The sequence below is a fragment of the Gigantopelta aegis genome, chromosome 11 (genome assembly GCF_016097555.1).
Source record: "Gigantopelta aegis isolate Gae_Host chromosome 11, Gae_host_genome, whole genome shotgun sequence".
Classification (NCBI taxonomy): domain Eukaryota; kingdom Metazoa; phylum Mollusca; class Gastropoda; order Neomphalida; family Peltospiridae; genus Gigantopelta; species Gigantopelta aegis.
The window spans coordinates 7,351,406-7,369,586 of record NC_054709.1 but is presented as its reverse complement, the minus strand read 5'-3'; the positions used below and the strand labels follow the sequence as shown (position 1 = coordinate 7,369,586).

The window sequence follows — 18,181 nt, the reverse complement described above, 5'->3', positions numbered from 1 at the left end:
AACGAGAACCCGTTCTATTGGCAATCTTCATTTGAAGTTGGGCAATTTAACATGGGTTTCAATGGCAGATGACATCTGAGTAGTGAGACCCTAGCTCTGTGCATGCAAACTATGTCGTCATTTCGCCGTCTCCTAGCTGAGACGACCCTTGTTATTAATAAAAAAAGTAACAATAATAATAAAGAAATTATTTCACTCGCGTGTCAGTCGTATTGATTTTACGAAAGTCTTGCCAAGATTCATGTATTTACGTATGTATGTAGACATATGCAGTGTTGTATATTAATCATTCATTGTCTTCTTTAGAGTTAAAATACTATCGCATACATGGTTATTAATTATTATCATATATTCATCAATGTACTATTCTTATACCATGTTATATATGCATTTGTTATTTATGATAATAATATTTGCATACAATAAAATGAGGTTTGTTTTATGTACAGATAATTTAATAAAAATGTTAATCTGAATGGACTTGTTGTATTGTAGAAAATAATTTACAGACACCCCCCAAAAAAAAAACCCCACACACACCCCAACCCCCCCCAACCCCCCCCCCAAAACAAAACAAACTAAGCAAACAAAAACAACAGCAACAAAGAAATAAAAAACCCAAACAAAAAAAGCGTGTTTTATTTAATGACACCACTAGAGCACATTGATTGATTAATCATCGACTATTGGATATCAAACATAAGATAACTTCGACATACAGTCTTAGAGAGGAAACCTGCTACATTTTTCCATTAGTAGCAAGTGATCTTTTATATGCACCATCCCACAGACAGGACAGCACATACCACGGCCTTTGATATACCAGTCGTGGTACACTGACTGGAACGAAAAATAGCCCAATGGGCCCACTGACGGGGATCGATTCTAAACCGACCACCATCAAGCGAACACTTTACCATTCCTTAGTTTGCTGCAAATTTCAAGATGTTATAGACTAACAGATACATTTTAACGACTGTAATTACATATCAAATATATTCTTCTGCATTAAATATCAGTTGCTTTACATTAAACGTGTTTCTGATCGTTTTAATATTTGTACTAGGTTGAATTTCATTTTATTTCCTAAAATATTTAGTTTTTGTACGTTCAAAATTATTTGAAGACAAAATCCTTTTTGGGCTTCTTACAAATATTAATACGACCAGAAACGCATTGAAAATACAGACACTGATATTCTAAACAAGAAAATATATTCGGGAATGTCCCTTTAACAAAACTTTCTCTCTCTCTCTCTCTCTCTCTCTCTCTCTCTCTCTCTCTCTCTCTCTCTCTCTCTCTCTCTCTCTCTCTCTCTCCCTCTCTCTCTCTGTGTCTACTCCCCCCCCTCTCTCTCTCTCTCTCTCTCTCTCTCTCTCTCTCTCTCTCTCTCCGGTCTCTCTCTCTCTCACTCATATATATATATATATATATATATATATATATATATATATATATATATATATATATATATACATATACATATACATACATAATATCGTTTTACTTCCCATCTGTTTCTCTCACTTATCCTTCCTTTAGCTATCAAACTAAAAACGTGCAATGAAGAAACTACTACGACTGAAACATTAACTCTTTATTTGCCTCGCAGCATTCACCATTCTAACATTCGTCGGATAATATCGATATCTCAGGATAGTCTTCCTACATGGTCAGCAACTGACCAAACCATATAGTTTTCTGCAACTGAACTACTTGTATCCTAGCCATGATGTACCAAAGGAACACTGGCATTTGAGCCTACAACATTTTGATGTTTTGTTACGGACATCTTGGTGTATACTGATAAACATCTTGGTGTATACTGATAAACATCTTGGCGTATACTGAAAGACATCTTGGCGTATACTGATAGACATCTTGGCATATACTGATATACATCTTGATGTATACTGATACACATCTTGGCGTATACTGATACACATCTTGGTGTATACTGATAAACACCTTGGCGTATACTGATAAACATCTTGGCATATACTGATAAACATCTTGGCGTATACTGATAAACATCTTGGCGTATACTGATAAAATCTTGACGTATACTGATAAAATCTTGACGTATACTGATAAACATCTTGGCGTATACAGATAAACACCTTGATGTATACTGATAAACATCTTGATATATACTTATACACATATTGATTTATACTGATAAACATCTTGGTGTATACTGATAAACATCTTGGTGTATACTGATAAACATATTGATGTAATCTATTAAAAATCTTGATGTATACTGATAAACATATTGATATATACTGATAAACATCTTGGTGTATACTGATGAACATCTTGATACATAATGATAAACATATTGATATATACTGATACACATATTGATATATACTGATACACATATTGATGTACACTGATAGACATCTTGATGTATACTGATAAGCATATTGATATATACTGATAAACATCTTGGTGTATGTTGATAGACATCTTGACATATACTGATAAACATCTTGGTATATACAGGTAAACATCTTGGTGTATACTTATAGACATCTTGACGTATACTGATAAACATCTGGATGTATACTGATACACATCTTGACGTATACTAATACACATCTTTATGTATACTGATAAAGATGTTGACGTATACTAATAAACATCTTTGTGTACACTGATATGAATATATTGGTTTGTCCAATAAACGGCTTTGTGGGTACTGATAATCATCTTTGTATCATTTTTGAACATCATGGAATATACTGATAAGCATCTTGATGTATACTGATAAACATATTGATATATACTGATAAGCATCTCGGTGTATACTGATCAACATTGTGATGCATAATATCGACACACAGCTTGATATATCATGATAAAACATACAGGTGTATTAGTATTCAGTGTATACAGAGAGACATCTTGTTGTTATCTCAAGGGTATCTTGCTGTATCCTGATGAATATCTCATATGACCACTTTCCATGATGGATACATCACTACCTGCAATATGTTCTTGCAATTCCATGAATTCTCAATTTATCAAATTCAACACAACTAACTCAAGACTAAATTCTAATAATATCAAGTCTTTACGTATCTCATGAACTTGGTGAGTCCATGTCTACTTGACAAATAAACTGTCAGCGACAGCTGAGTTGAGCAAAGGCAGCATACATTTAGCATCAGTGAGCGTAGGAAACACTCTGCTGGGATCGCTAGTGTGTAGAGTGAGCGTTCAACGATCTATCATCGCAGTGCATTTTTGAAGCTTGCTGTTAGCAAATTTGCTCCAGACGTTGTGGAACTTGTCCTTTCACGAAGACCAAGAGAGACACGAACCACGGGCGTATCTGAACACACACAAGCTTCTGCCTGAAATATTAGAAATAAACAACATCATTGTTAACACGACATACATCTTTAGACGTTAAAACTAATGCTTTTCATTGTTTTCGCGTTTTTACATTTTGTTTTTCTTTTGTTTTATTTTGTAAAGATTATATGTGATATTGATTAATTTGTATATCACAAGTAAATACAAAAATTGAGGAACGTGTCATTTGCATCTTTGTGAATGCATCATTAACAAAGTTAAAGTTTGTTTTGTTTAACGATCTCACTAGAGCACAGTGATTTACTAACCATCGGCTATTGGATATCAAACAACTGGTAAATTTGACATAATAGTCTTAGAGAGGAAATCTTCTACATTTTTTTTTCAAGTATCAAAGGATCTTTTATATGCACCATCCCAGACAGAACAGCACATACCACGACCTTTGATATACCAGTCGTAATGCACTGGCTGAAAATAGCGAAATATGTCATTTTTTGAATGCCCCATTTAACAAAGTAATTAATTGCTAGGTTGATAGATGGTCTTACTTTCTCCCAACTGTCCATTGTTTGGTTTGGCTCGTCAGACCTGCTTTCGTATTATTCTCATCTGTCTTTGCTTTGTTCTTCTTCATAATCAGTCTCCTCCATTTCGATTGCGTTAATTTGACGTTCATACTTCTTTGCTTCGTCTTCGCCAGGTACCGTTAGTTCCAGTTCAGTATCTTCTAGAACGGCGTCCACAATGTCTAAATTATCCTCCTGATCCTGCTCCCCATCTTCATCCTCATCTTCATCTTCAGACAGAACCACCTCGCCGTTCATCTGCTTCTCCAAATGCTCTGTTAGTTTCGTCTCCACTTTCATTTCCTCAGCGAAACTCTCAGCCAGATCCTGCTCCTCCTTTAACTGCTGTTTAAACATCAGACTCATTTCCCTCTCTAGCTTTTCTTCTTTCTCCTTTTCCAATATCTCCTGTTTTTGTTTTTCCCTCTCCACTGCCATTTTCAATCTCGCTCGTTTTTCCCTTTCCCTCAGCACCTCCATTTCTAGCCTCGCTCGTTGTGCTCTTTCCACCATCACTTGTCTTTCCCATTCCATCTGCGATTGTCTTGCTCTTTCCGTCTGCTTCATTCTTTCATTTTCCCATTTCTTCTGCCTTTTCCGTTGTATCTTATGTTGAATTTTCCTTTGTATCTTATGTTGAATTTTTCTTTGTATCTTATGTTGAATTTTCTTTGCTCTTAATCTATCCCTTTTCTTCCATTCTTCGTCCTGCTTTTCCGATTTTACAATACTGTCTAAAGGACTAAAGTCCATATCTAAATCTAAATTTAAATCAAGGGTGCGTTTCAGTCTCTTGAGTTCGGTCTTGTGGTTTTGATTATAATCTATAATGTAATAATTAAAAGAAAACGTGTTTAAGTATATGTCTAGGAATATCTGTATACAACCAGTGATACACAAAGTTTTAAAATAAACAAAAATAGCAATTTAAAATATTTAAGTGCTCTTCCACAAGTGGCGTTGAACATGAAAACTAGATTCAATCCAATCCTCGCAATGTATATAACATTGTTAAAATAATAAACTAATTTGCATACAAATATTTAAAGGGACATTCCTGAGTTTTCTGCATTGTAAGATGTTTCCGACTAATAAAATAGTTCTACGATTAAACTTACATATTAAATATATTTTCTTGTTTAGAATATCAGTGTCTGTATATTCAATGTGTTTCTGGTCGTCTTAATATTTGTAAGAAGCCCAAACTGAATTTTGTCTTCAAATAATTTCGTACGTACGAAAACATTACATTTTAGGAAATAAAATGAAATTCAACCTAGTACAAATATTAGAACGATCAGAAACGCATTTAATATACAGCCACTAATATTTTATGCAGAAAATGTAATTACAATAGTTAAAAAGTCTTTGTTAGTCGATAACATCTTAAAAATTGCAGCAAACTGAGGAATGTCCCTTTACGTGCTCTTCCACAATTGGCGTTGAACATGAAAACTAGATTTAATCCAATCCTCGCAATGTATATAACATTGTTAAAATAATAAACTAATTTACATACATATATTTAAAGGGACATTCCTGAGTTTGCGGCATTGTAAGATGGTTCCGACTAATAAAATATTTCTACGATTAAACTTACATATTAAGAGGAGAGAGAGAGAGAGAGAGAGAGAGAGAGAGAGAGAGAGAGAGAGAGAGAGAGAGAGAGAGAGAGAGAGAGAGAGAGAGAGAGAGAGAGAGAGAGAGAGAGAGAGAGAGAGAGAGAGAGAATATACCGTTTTGACGTGTGACTGCCGGTACAAATGCGTTGTTTCCAGGGATTCTGATGTCTGGTTCAACATCTATATCTTTCTGCAATCACAAAGGAAAGAGATGTTTAAAATACTCAAACATTTAGAATCGACCTTACAGCTCCCTCCAACCCTACTCCATAAACATCACTATTAAAAGACGAATACACAAGGGAAAGAGATGTTTGGAATACTCAAACAGTTAGAATCGACCTTACAGCTCCCTCCAACCCTACTCCATAAACATCACTATTAAAAGACGAATACACAAGGGAAAGAGATGTTTGGAATACTCAAACTGTTAGAATCGACCTTACAGCTCCCTTCAACACTACACCATAAACATCACTATTAAAAGACGAATACACAAGGGAAAGAGATGTTTGGAATACTCAAACAGTTAGAATCGACCTTACAGCTCTTTCCAACCCTACTCCATAAACATCACTATTAAAAGACGAATACACAAGGGAAAGAAATGTTTGGAATACTTAAATAGTTAGAATCGACCTTACAGCTCCCTTCAACACTACTCCATAAACATCACTATTAAAAGACGAATACACAAGGGAAAGAGATGTTTGGAATATTCAAACAGTTAGAATCGACCGTACAGTAAAGTAAAGTTTGTTTTATTTAACGACGCCGCTAGAGCACATTGATTTTTTATCTTATCATCGGCTATTGGACGTCAAACATATGGTCATTCTGACACTGTTTTTAGAGGAAACCCGCTGTCGCCACATAGGCTACTCTTTTTACGACAGGCAGCAAGGGATCTTTTATTTGCGCTTCCCACAGGCAGGATAGCACAAACCATGGCCTTTGTTGAACCAGTTATGGATCACTGGTCGGTGCAAGTGGTTTCCACCTACCCATTGAGCCTTGCGGAGCACTCACTCAGGGTTTGGAGTCGGTATCTGGATTAAAAATCCCATGCCTCGACTGGGATCCGAACCCAGTACCTACCAGCCTGTAGACCGATGGCCTAACCACTACGCCACCGAGGCCGGTCCGACCGTACAGCTCCCTTCAACACTACTCTATAAACATCACTATTAAAAGACGAATACACAAGGAAAAGAGATGTTTGGAATACTCAAACAGTTAGAATCGATCATGGGCTAATCTAACCCTACTCCACAAACATCATTACTCAAATTCGAATCGTTTATTTATTCATTCCAACTTATTTTCGTGGTTATATCCCATTAAGGTTGAAACACGTTGTCCTGGGCACACACCCTCGGCTATTTCAGCTGTCTGTCCAGGACAGTGGGTTACCGGTTAGTTGTTATTGATTATTGAGAGGGAAGTCGGTGCAGTGGTCTACCCACTGAGTCGTTGAAACTCGCTCTGAGTGGGAGCAGGTACCGGGCTTCGAACCCAGTACCTACAAGGCAGTGGCGGCCGGTACCCTGTGTATTCGAAGGTGTATAAACATGGCGACAAATAGGACTAAATATTAGGTTTGGAGAAGTTTGTTTTGTTTAACGACACCACTAGAGCACACTGATTTATCAATCACTGGCTATTGGATGTCAAACATGTGGTCATTTTGATACAATCATAGAGAGGAAACCCGTTACATTTTTCCATTAGTAGCAAGGGATTTTTTATATGCACCATCCCACAGACAGAACAGCACACACTACGGCCTTTGATATACCAGTCGTGGTGCACTGGCTGGAACGAGAAATAGCCCAATGGACCCACCAACGAATATTAGGTTTGATGATTCTGTCTTTTTGTTTTGTTTAACGACTCAATTAGAGCATATTAATTTATTAATCATCCACTATTAGATGTCAAACATTTAATAATTAATAATTTGACATATAACCTTGGACAGGAAATACGCTATAATTTTCCATTACTAGCAAGGGATATGTTATATTCACCATCCTACAGACAGGAGAGCGCATAGTACCACGACCTTTAATATACCAGTGGTGGTGCATTGGCTGGGACGAGAATATCCCAATGGGCGCACCGACAGGGATCGACCCCAAAGCGACCGCGCATCAGGCTACGTCCTGCCCCTTATGTTTGATGAAGGCAGTTATAAATTTCATACTGGTTCGGACATTTTTGTTTTACTGAAAAAAAAATGAAAGACATATTTTATTTAACGAGGCACTCAACACATTTTATTTACAGTTATATGGCGTCAGACATATGGTTAAGGACCACACAGATATTGAGAGAGGAAACCCGCTGTCGCCACTTCATGGGCTACTCTTTCCGACTAGAAGCAAGGGATCTTTTATATGCACCATCTTGTTTTACTGATGCGACAACAAAGTATTAACCTTGGTAACCACATTGTTGTCAACCTTTTCGAATGTTCGACAAAGGCTTTTTGAAATAGCAGTATTCCAAGACGTATCCCTGTGATATCACTAAAACATGTTTCATGCGGACCACAAGGTGATGGATTGGTTCAAGGTGTGGGTAGTGTAATTGATTCGTTACTTTGACAAAGACAATACCTTTCCAATCCGTGTACAAAACGAGGTGGCTAATAACATATGCAGCATAGCTGCCAGCGTAAAATAGACTTCCATATTGCGCAGTAGTAGACCAATACCCTGAAACAGAAACACGACATGATAACTTCCATATAGCGCAGTAGTAGACCAATACCCTGAAACAGAAACACGACATAATAACTTCAGTACTGCGCAGTAGTAGACCAATACCCTGAAACAGAAACACGACATAATAACTTCAATACTGCTCAGTAGTAGATCAATACCCTGAAACAGAAACACGACATAATAACTTCAATACTGCGCAGTAGTAGACCAATACCCTGAAACAGAAACACGACATAATAACTTCAATACTGCTCAGTAGTAGACCAATACCCTGAAACAGAAACACGACATAATAACATAAATACTGCTCAGTAGTAGACCAATACCCTGAAACAGAAACACGACATAATAACTTAAATACTGCTCAGTAGTAGTCCAATACCCTAAAACAGAAACATGACTTGTATTAACTTCCGTACTGCGCAGTGGACCAATACCCTAAAACAGAAACATGACTTGTATTAACTTCCGTACTGCGCAGTGGACCAATACCCTAAAACAGAAACATGACTTGTATTAACTTCCATACTGCGCAGTGGACCAATACCCTAAAACAGAAACATGACTTGTATTAACTTCCGTACTGCGCAGTGACCAATACCCTAAAACAGAAACATGACTTGTATTAACTTCCATACTGCGCAGTAGACCAATACCCGCAAAAACATGACTTGTATTAACTTCCATTCTGAGCAATAGACCAATACCCTAAAACAGAAACATGACTTGTAATAACTTCCATACTGCGCAGTAGACTAATACCCTAAAACAGAAACATGAATTAAAATAACTTCCATACTGCGCAGTGGACCAATACCCTAACACAGAAACATGACTTGTAATAACTTCCATACTGCGCAGTGGACCAATACCCTAACACAGAAACATGACTTATATTAACTTCCATACTGCGCAGTGGACCAATACCCTAAAACAGAAACATGACTTGTAATAACTTCCATACTGCGCAGTGGACCAATACCCTAAAACAGAAACATGACTTATAATAACTTCCATACTGCGCAGTGGACCAATACCCTAAAACAGAAAAATGACTTGTTATAACTTCCATACTGCGCAGTAGACAAATAAGAGCAAAAACATGACTTGTATTAACTTCCATTCTGAGCAATAGACCAATACTCTAAAGCAGAAACATGACTTATAATAACTTTCATACTGCGCAGTAGATCAATACCCTAAAACAGAAACATGACTTATAAGAACTTCAAAACTACGCAGTAGACAAATACTCTAAAGCAGAAACATGACTTGTATTAACTTCCGTACTGCGCAGTGGACCAATACCCTAAAACAGAAACATGACTTGTAATAACTTCCATTCTGCGCAGTAGACCAATCCTAAAACTGAAACATGACTTGTATTAACTTCCGTACTGCGCAGTAGACCGATACCCTAAGGTCTCACTACACAAATCACTTCCGGGTAAGAGTTCATTCATCACGGTCCACTATAGTTTCTAATTGTGACACATGTTATGGTTCACATATTCACTTCTAGGAAATGGTGAAGAATTAAAACAATATGTATGTTTAATGGTAAGCCTTCTGGCTGTATTTTGCCCATGTTATTTTGTAATATTATTTGGGATATAGCGCAAGTGACAGCCGGAGTGATTCGGTTAATGAACCACCTGATCGGACCGGTACTACAGCCAGATGCGGTCATATAGCAATAAACTGAGACGGAAATGTTCTCAATTTTGGAGTAAAAATAAATGCTTATATAATGTATTTTCGCAATGGTGTATGTTGTTAGTGCCAACAAGAACCCGTTCTATTGGCAATCTTCGTTTGAAGTTGGGCAATTTAACAGGGTTTCTATGGCAGATGACATCTGTGTAGTGAGACCTAAAACAGAAATATGACTTGTATTAACTTCCGTACTGCGCAGTAGACCAATACCCTAAAACAGAAACATGACTTATAATAACTTCCTGGTAGTATATGGTTATTAAAGGTAAATTTAGCAATGTGTATGTTCTATCCCGATGAACACGACAATAGGTTCACGGTTGGCCTACTTATATCTCAAACCCTTCTTATTATGATCATATAAGTCTAACCGATTGTGTAACTGAACATTCCCAACACGACACAGGACCACTGCAGACGCATGCGCAGGAATTGTAGCATGCGAGCGTATCGTGTTAGGTATAGGTTGGTGTATTGTGACACCTCTATTAAAATAGTTAAAGTTAAAATTTATTTAACGACACCACTATAGCACATTGATTTATTAATCATCGGCTTTTGGATGACAAACATATGGTCATTTTGACACAGTCATAGAGAGGAAACCCGCTACATTTTCCCATTATTAGCAAGGGATATTTTATATGCAACATCCTAAAGACAGGGTAGCAATTGCCACTGTTTTTGATATACCAGTCGTGGTGCACTGGCTGGAACGAGAAATAGTCCAATGTGCCCACCAACGAGGATCGATCCTAGACCGACCGCGCATCCGACCACTGGGCTACATCTCGTTACCCACCTCAATTAAAACAGTTTCTTATATTGCACGTTTATTTACCGTCAACTTACACATAAAACTTTTAAAAACTTGATAACATTATCAACTTTAGCAAATTTAATGTGTTTCTTGTCACGCTAGTGCTGTAAGTAACTGGATTTAAGAACGTTAAATCCGTGACTGTATGCCTCTAGTGATGGATTTACAGTCGCAAATATCCGTTTTACCGTCTCCGCTTCGCATTGCCGGTGAAACTCATTTGTGACAGTAAAACCAGCATTATCGACCGCAATTAGTGAAATACAACATGGTTATCCCCTGAGGTAGCAGTATACAGTTAGGTCCCTTGTTTTGGCTTGTTGGTTTTGCACAGATCCATTTTTGAAGGCTAATTATTTGGAATAGGAAAAACGAAAGAAATGTTTTATTTAACGACAGTTACGGCCTTTGATGTACCAGCTGTGGTGCACTGGCTGGAGAGAGAAATAGCCCAATGGGCCCACTGACGGGGATCGATCCCAAACCGCCCGCGCATCAAGCGAGCGCTTTACCACTGGGCTACATCCCGCCCTTTTTGGAAAAGGAAGTAAATTCTTAAGCTTAGGGATAATATTTTTTTTGTATTATTATTAAAAATTTTTTAAACGGCAATTGTTTTTTTCACAAGCAGTGCAAACGGTTTAGTTATAATGAGGCTTGGTATTCACACACCGGGTTTTGCTTGTGACAAAAGTGGGGCGCGATTAATTTGAGACAAGCTGATTTTGTGAAAAATTGAATAGCTAAACCTTTATTCAAATAAGGGTTTTAGTAAGGTTTGATGAGCGGAAGTTTCCATATATATATATATATATATATATATATATATATATATATATATATATATATATATACATGTGACATCCGCCAACTCCTGCTTGGGTGTGGTTTGTAAGGGTGTGAACATTATGAAGCATGTAGTTTGGGCACATTATAACGAAAGTAACACAAACATTTAACTAAACATATTTAAAATGAGTCCTCTTTATAATTATGACCCTTTTTATAATTTCCTTGAGACTAAAAATACCCGTATCTTTCTTTATTTTTAAACCATAAGTGGGCATTTAGGATGTTAGGGACTGGCATGCATAAATCTCTGCGGAAGATTCTCACAAAAATAACCTAAATGAAATAAAATAAAACAAAAATAAAATAAAGTAATAGAACATAATGGTAGTATTGTTTGCCCTTACCTTTCTTAGTAACTGTTAAGTAACAGAAAAGGTTTTCAGGCTTTATAACGTTACGTTATTAGCATTGAGTTTGCAATGACGCTCCGTCGCATCGCAACATAGACACGACATATCATTGTGACGTCATCACTCATTAAATTGGGGATGTAAGTGTCTGTTGATTAGTATTGCTGAATAAGTAGCGAATAGCTGGTTACTCTCTTAAGATATCGGCTTTATCCTGCGCCATTCTAACCTTCACAGGATAAAGCCGATATCTCAAGGCAGTAACCAATTATTTCTTTTATCCTGCAATCCTACTGGGATATTCGGAAAATCGCTATTTATTCCAGTTTTGTGTACGCAAATCGAGTATTGTCAACCTAGCAAGGCTTTTGCTGTATGACGTCATACAAAATACATGACGTCATTATTTGTAAGACACTAGCTACATTTTGTCACATTAAAAAGGCCGTTTCTAAACTCTAATTGTAAACTGACTTCGGTCAAAAATCAAATAGACAATAACACCCGCAAATCTAAAAACTCCATATGGTTATCTCCTAATTCATATAATAAATATACAGGTTTTGTATTGTTGTAGCAAAACTAAAAGTTATTTGTATCTACTGTACTTCAACCAATGATTTGAAGAGTATGTTTATTAAAAATCTACTCTGAAATACTCAGTCGAGTCGGGCTTATGTCACGTGACCTATATTTTTGGTCAGTGACCGAAAATATAGAGATTTATCTAGTCATCATATCTTGCCAATGTATAGGCCTACAGTGATTGCTGGATAAAAACACATACTGCGGCGTTTGATATACCAGGCGTAGTGCACTAGCTGAAACGAGAAATATCCCAATGGGCCCACCGATGGGGATCGATCCAAGACCCACGGTTCATCAGGCGAGTCCTTTACCACTGGGATACGTCCGGCGCCTCCTTTATAACGCCAGGATGACAAGACGCACATTGGATTTGCTAAAAAAAAAAAAAATTATGAAAATGTTGTAAGCATTATGTGTACTGCTTGGCTCTGACTGTCAACTGCCGCGACCAAGTTGGCTAACACGACGATTGCGTTATAGTTTCTCCAACTCTCAACTTGCGACGGGTGCGCTCAGACTAACAACTAATGGGCTGTATAACGAAAATCGAGTTGTAGGCTGTAGGTTGTCAGGGTTCGAAGTGCACCGTCAACTATTTAAGGAGTAAACCGAAACTATGGCTGTGATTGGTGGATACATGTGACACTGGTTATTTGTGCAAATACTATGACAAATGCCCCATCTAGTCTGGAAGAATTTCAAATAACCTGGAATTTTGGTGTGCAAAGCATTTTATTGCATTTTTTAAGTCTGTTTATAGTGCTGATTGCAAATCCAGTTGATGCCACTCTGTAACGTTTGGGCAATTTGAGTTATTGAGCCTCAAAATTACGGCCATCTTGGATTTACGTAGAATTTGTAACTTAACGCTCGGTTATTGGAATTTAAAAAACTTTTTTTTTAAATACCTTGTTTTTCACTGAATAAGAGACTGGTTAACATTTCATGACTGTAAAGTAATTATGTATCCTAGATTTTGGTCATATCCATATTGGATTTATTTTTATATCTAACTTAGTCTTCCATTACAGGTACTGATTACGCATTTTAAAAACCACAAGAAGCTGGTTCATTATTTAATGTATTACCATGTATATACTATGAAGCCATTCAAACTTTATGTAGGTAATACAAATACACAATTATCACTGTAAAATATGTATGGAGTATGCACTGGCTTTTTCCAATCGGCAACCTAAGTCATTCAAAGTCATTCAGTCATCCGATAATATTCAACAATTACTATAGGATGTTTTCCTAACCAACTACCTCTGGCAAGCTGCTGTTGGCATCACATATCAGGCACATTCAAGTTCGCACATACAAATTCTCGATCTCAGTTTCACAGAGTAGCATCATTCTCATCTTCATCCTCATTGCATTCTTCATCATTATCAGATAAAGATATTGTATCCTGAGTATGTTGACTGCAGTATACATCAAACTTCCCTCGACAGTTACAGAGCATGGTGCATGCCAGTTTTGCTGCGAAACAGCTGCATCTATTTGTAGCACATGGTTGGTCTGATCGACAAGAACACTTTATTAGTTGCAGGATTTCTGGTGGAGCAGCTGATGCATTATTTGGAATTCCAACTGGGATCAATGTTTTGGCTTTTGCATCACGTGTCCATCCAAAATGTATTGGATCCAGTGATGGTGGATCCGGAAGAGGTGCTGCGTACCATTGTATTGCCTGGAAGTGAGCACGCTTAGGATTTTCCTGAAATGCCTCGGTTGTCGGTGGAAGGGATGATAACTGTGGTGCTGATTTACGTGCCTTTGCCGTTTTGAATGACCATGCTGTTATTCTCGCCTGTGTCATATTGTTACTTGGGTGCCCATAGCAGCTACTAATGAGGAAAGTAGCTTCTTGTACAACCTCTTGTATATCTGCATTGATCAGTCCCACTTTGTTCAAAGTAACTCCTGATTTCAACTTCTTGAGAACTGTTGCTTTTCCAATACCATGACACTGAGCAACAGTATCGCACCCAGATATTGCATGTGCAGCTAGTATATGTGGTACAATGTCGATGTGTTTTTCTACAGTTTGTCCAATGTCTATTAGCTTTCTTTCACCACTGGTAGCTTCCATCGTTATCGTGGCTGACAAATGCAATTTCCAGTAGAAATACACTAGCAGAACAAACACATCAGTGTCATCGCATATGACACGTACACTTTTATTCCCACAATGCATTAACAGCATGAATAAGTTGTTGCACGATGATTATATCAGCTTCTTCCTGAGTGGTTTTCAAGTCAGTTCTCTGTGTGTCAATGTTCTGCAACACTTGTGTTGGAACATCTAAACTGCCAGTTACAACAAGCATGTTTGACATGTCCTTTGATTTGACACATTCAGTGATATTTGTACATATGATGTCAATTAATTGTGTCTTGTTTTGAATGTTTGTCAGAACAACAGACTTGGATGGTAAAGGAGTTTGTCTGGTCAGCTTATGGGCCCTTCCTGCTGCTTTGCCACGTTCAGCTCGTGTAGTGGACTTTATACTATATGCATAGTATCGATCAAATACTAAATACACTCGACTGCATTTGAGCTTCCGCAACACATACTCTGTAACATTCGACACAACGTCAGAAACAGTTCCTTTTGAAGGCCAATGGACAATCCATAATATCGCAGAGCCATCTATTATCACTGCTTCTGGTACAGCATACAAACGTGCAGATACTTCAATGCTTGTTTTATTCTTCAATACAGCTTTGTTCTTTGCAATACGCATGTCACCTGAATCCAGAAACATTGCAGTCGGAATTGGTGCCAATTCATATTTCAGCACATCGTCCATTGTGAGTGAATCACGAGAGAGTTGCAACGCTATCACACGTGAGTAAATCAATGCTGTATCAACCACATCAACTTCTCCAACTGTGATAGATTTTGTTACTGATTCCATTGTTACCACTTTCTTACTTAGCGGTGCATAGAATCCATCAGGTAAGTTTGATTTGAACGTCTGTAACTGCATACAGCCTATCTCATGAGCTCTATCCACATTGACTGCATTGGTTGCCACTTTCCCGGTAGCAGTGTTCACCAATTCCTCTGGATGTTCTTCTGGAATAAGTGGCGAGATACATGTACTGAGCATATCACGAATCTTCTTTCTGTCTTCGTTATCCAATTTAATTCTGGATATACTCTCTTCTTTATGAGATGTTACATGACTGGACTTGTAGTTTTCATCCAGTTCCACCAGGTCTTTCTGCAGCTGACTTCTGATGTGTAGACCGAGTGTCCAGCGCTGCAAGGCTTTCTGGTTAAGTGTAATACCTATTACTCCACCTGGACCATGGCCATATCTCATCATAGTTGTTTCATTCATCATGTCGCTCCAAATGGCATTCCATAGGCCTGGCGTATGTCGCATAACATGTTCCTTGTCCATGAAATGTTTAAGGAGATCTTTAGGCATCTTTGCCATCTTCATGGAATAGATCGTGCCATATCGGAAGTAGTTCCAGTGGGCAGCAGCTCCAAAGTATGGAAGCATACGATCAGTAGCTAGTAAGTGAAGTGGCCACTCACCTTCTCGTTCTGCGCGGACATACAGCATCATGATCAGTACTGGTTTAATCAAGGAATCAAGCCAGAGACGAGTAGTACGACTTTGAATTGCTCTCTGCTCGAGGATCAACATCAGCGATTCGAAACTCTGCACATCTTCATGCATAAATACTGTACGTAGAACTTTTACAACCACCATCCTTAATGCGCGTATGTTCTGGGGGAACTACATGTCTAGCATGGGTAAGTATGTCACTTTAGTTGCTGGTTGTAGTGTCCATCCAGCTTCTCGAACTTCTTTCACATTGAAACCATTGTACTCGGGTGTCTTATCATCACTGATTATTGATTTCAAAAACATGAAGTCAATATGCTGAGCCCTTTGTAATGAAACAACTTGATGGGCCAGCACTTTAAGGGCTGTCACTGCATGTTTAGCTTCACTACTTGGCATTGGTAATGACATGTGTCCACATCTTGAACTTTTATGTCCTTCAAGTCTACTTTTCGCAACCTGTTTATGAATTTGTTTGCTTCTTTGTATTCACTGGCTGATCCATTTTCCTGGGTTATGATCACAGCCATATTGTGTGTTTGTTTAATACCATTAGGAGATGCGATATTGGCATCAAAGTTGTCACCAACAGCTTGCACAAGCTTCCCTCCAGACACTAGGCATTTTTGTTTCCCAGTTTTAACAGCATCAGCAGCAGCAGAGGCAGTAAACTGTTGGAACTCATCGTATGTAGTTGCAATGCCAAAACGATGCAGTTCTGTGATTAACTTCTTACTCTGCAGTAAGTTTGTAATTGCAAGTTGAAGTTGCGTTGGTGACTTGCTAATGTGGCTCGTTATTACAGAAGCCACAAAGGCTGATGGCAAATCGGGAACTTTTGATTCTTCGAGGAGTTGGAGTAGAGTTGAACTGACACCAGTGTTAATGTTATCTTTGTTAAGTCTCACATTGTACACAGATTTATCTGGTTTTGCAGTTTCTTTCACAATATCAGTAGCAATTTTCTTAAGGTAATTACTGTCATCATTTGCGGCTACAATATTTATGGCACATGTTTTTCTGAAAACGAGCAAACTAGCAACACCAGGTGATGACAATACAATTAATGGATCACCAAAATGGTCACAAACTAAACTAATCAGAGTTTTACGACAAAGACTACTACCACCATACTCCTGATATATATCTAGCAATTATACACTATTCCATATGTGCTGTTCATCAAGCAACATACTGTTGATGACTCCTTTAAATGCTGCATCCACTTCCCCACCAGGATTTGCTGTGGTTAAAAGATCAATGTACTTTGAGTGCATGAATAGTGCTTTGCAGTCATGGTGGTACCGCGCATCTGCTGCATGAAGATCAGCGATTGCCGCAGATATTCTAATGCGCACTTGGTTGGACCACTCATCATTTCGGATGTCACACACAGAAAGGATGACATCCTTAAATGTTTTCTGGTTGGGACGATCCACAGTCCTCACAACTGAGTATCTTCTCCATCTATCTGCATGCGTAGGGTCACGTTCTGCACAACACTCGACACAAAATAAGCAGTCTGTGATGAAAGAGAATATTTTCTTTTCCGAACGACGTGTACGTTTCTGTGCTGGTTCACCTACTGCTGCTTCTTTAAGTTTCTTCTTTTTAAATCGTTCAATATGTGTCATTGATGTGTATGTAGACACACATGATCTGTGACAATGTATTGTTAAGTGTGTATCTGCTGTCAACTGTTCGTGTAAACGTTTGTGTAGATCATCTCCACGTATCTGACTTGCAGCGATTATGGACTTTACACGAGCTGGACCTACAGTACTGACATCTTCTTCTCGACTGCAATTAAATATACAATGTTCAGCCTCTTGTGTACTCATTACTTCATCAGAGGGTGGTACTCATGGCATCCTATTGGAAATTATATCTGTAAAGGAAACAAACATGCCACATCTGTTAAATGCTCACCGTTTGACATCAAACAAATATTACTTAATATGGCTTCCAGAATCCATGATGGTGAATTATTTTACAGTTACTAAACATGAACCAGTACC

At 37.9% G+C, this 18,181-nt stretch overlaps 1 protein-coding gene across 1 annotated transcript; it reads right to left on the bottom strand.

Annotated features, from left to right (window-relative positions):
* Positions 1-1,582: 1,582 nt before the first annotated feature.
* LOC121385354 (reticulocyte-binding protein 2 homolog a-like) lies at positions 1,583-12,242 on the bottom strand. Its single transcript, XM_041515997.1, has 5 exons — positions 11,977-12,242; positions 8,137-8,235; positions 5,630-5,705; positions 3,876-4,717; positions 1,583-3,362 (listed from the first exon to the last, which is right to left on the bottom strand). Exons 2-4 carry the CDS (start codon positions 8,209-8,211, stop codon positions 3,933-3,935), a joined length of 936 nt encoding a protein of 311 aa, XP_041371931.1. The 5' UTR covers positions 8,212-8,235; positions 11,977-12,242; the 3' UTR covers positions 1,583-3,362; positions 3,876-3,932.
* Between the last annotated feature and the right edge of the window lie 5,939 nt (positions 12,243-18,181).

Bases quoted from the DNA above. Each gene is read 5' to 3' on its own strand.
- LOC121385354 (XM_041515997.1), bottom strand. From the start codon at position 8,211: ATGGAAGTCTATTTTACGCTGGCAGCTATGCTGCATATGTTATTAGCC. The intron at 5,706-8,136 runs GTATTGTCTTTG...TTGTGATTGCAG, and splicing joins TTTGTACACGGATTGGAAAG to AAAGATATAGATGTTGAACC. The intron at 4,718-5,629 runs GTATATTCTCTC...ATTACATTATAG, and splicing joins GGCAGTCACACGTCAAAACG to ATTATAATCAAAACCACAAG.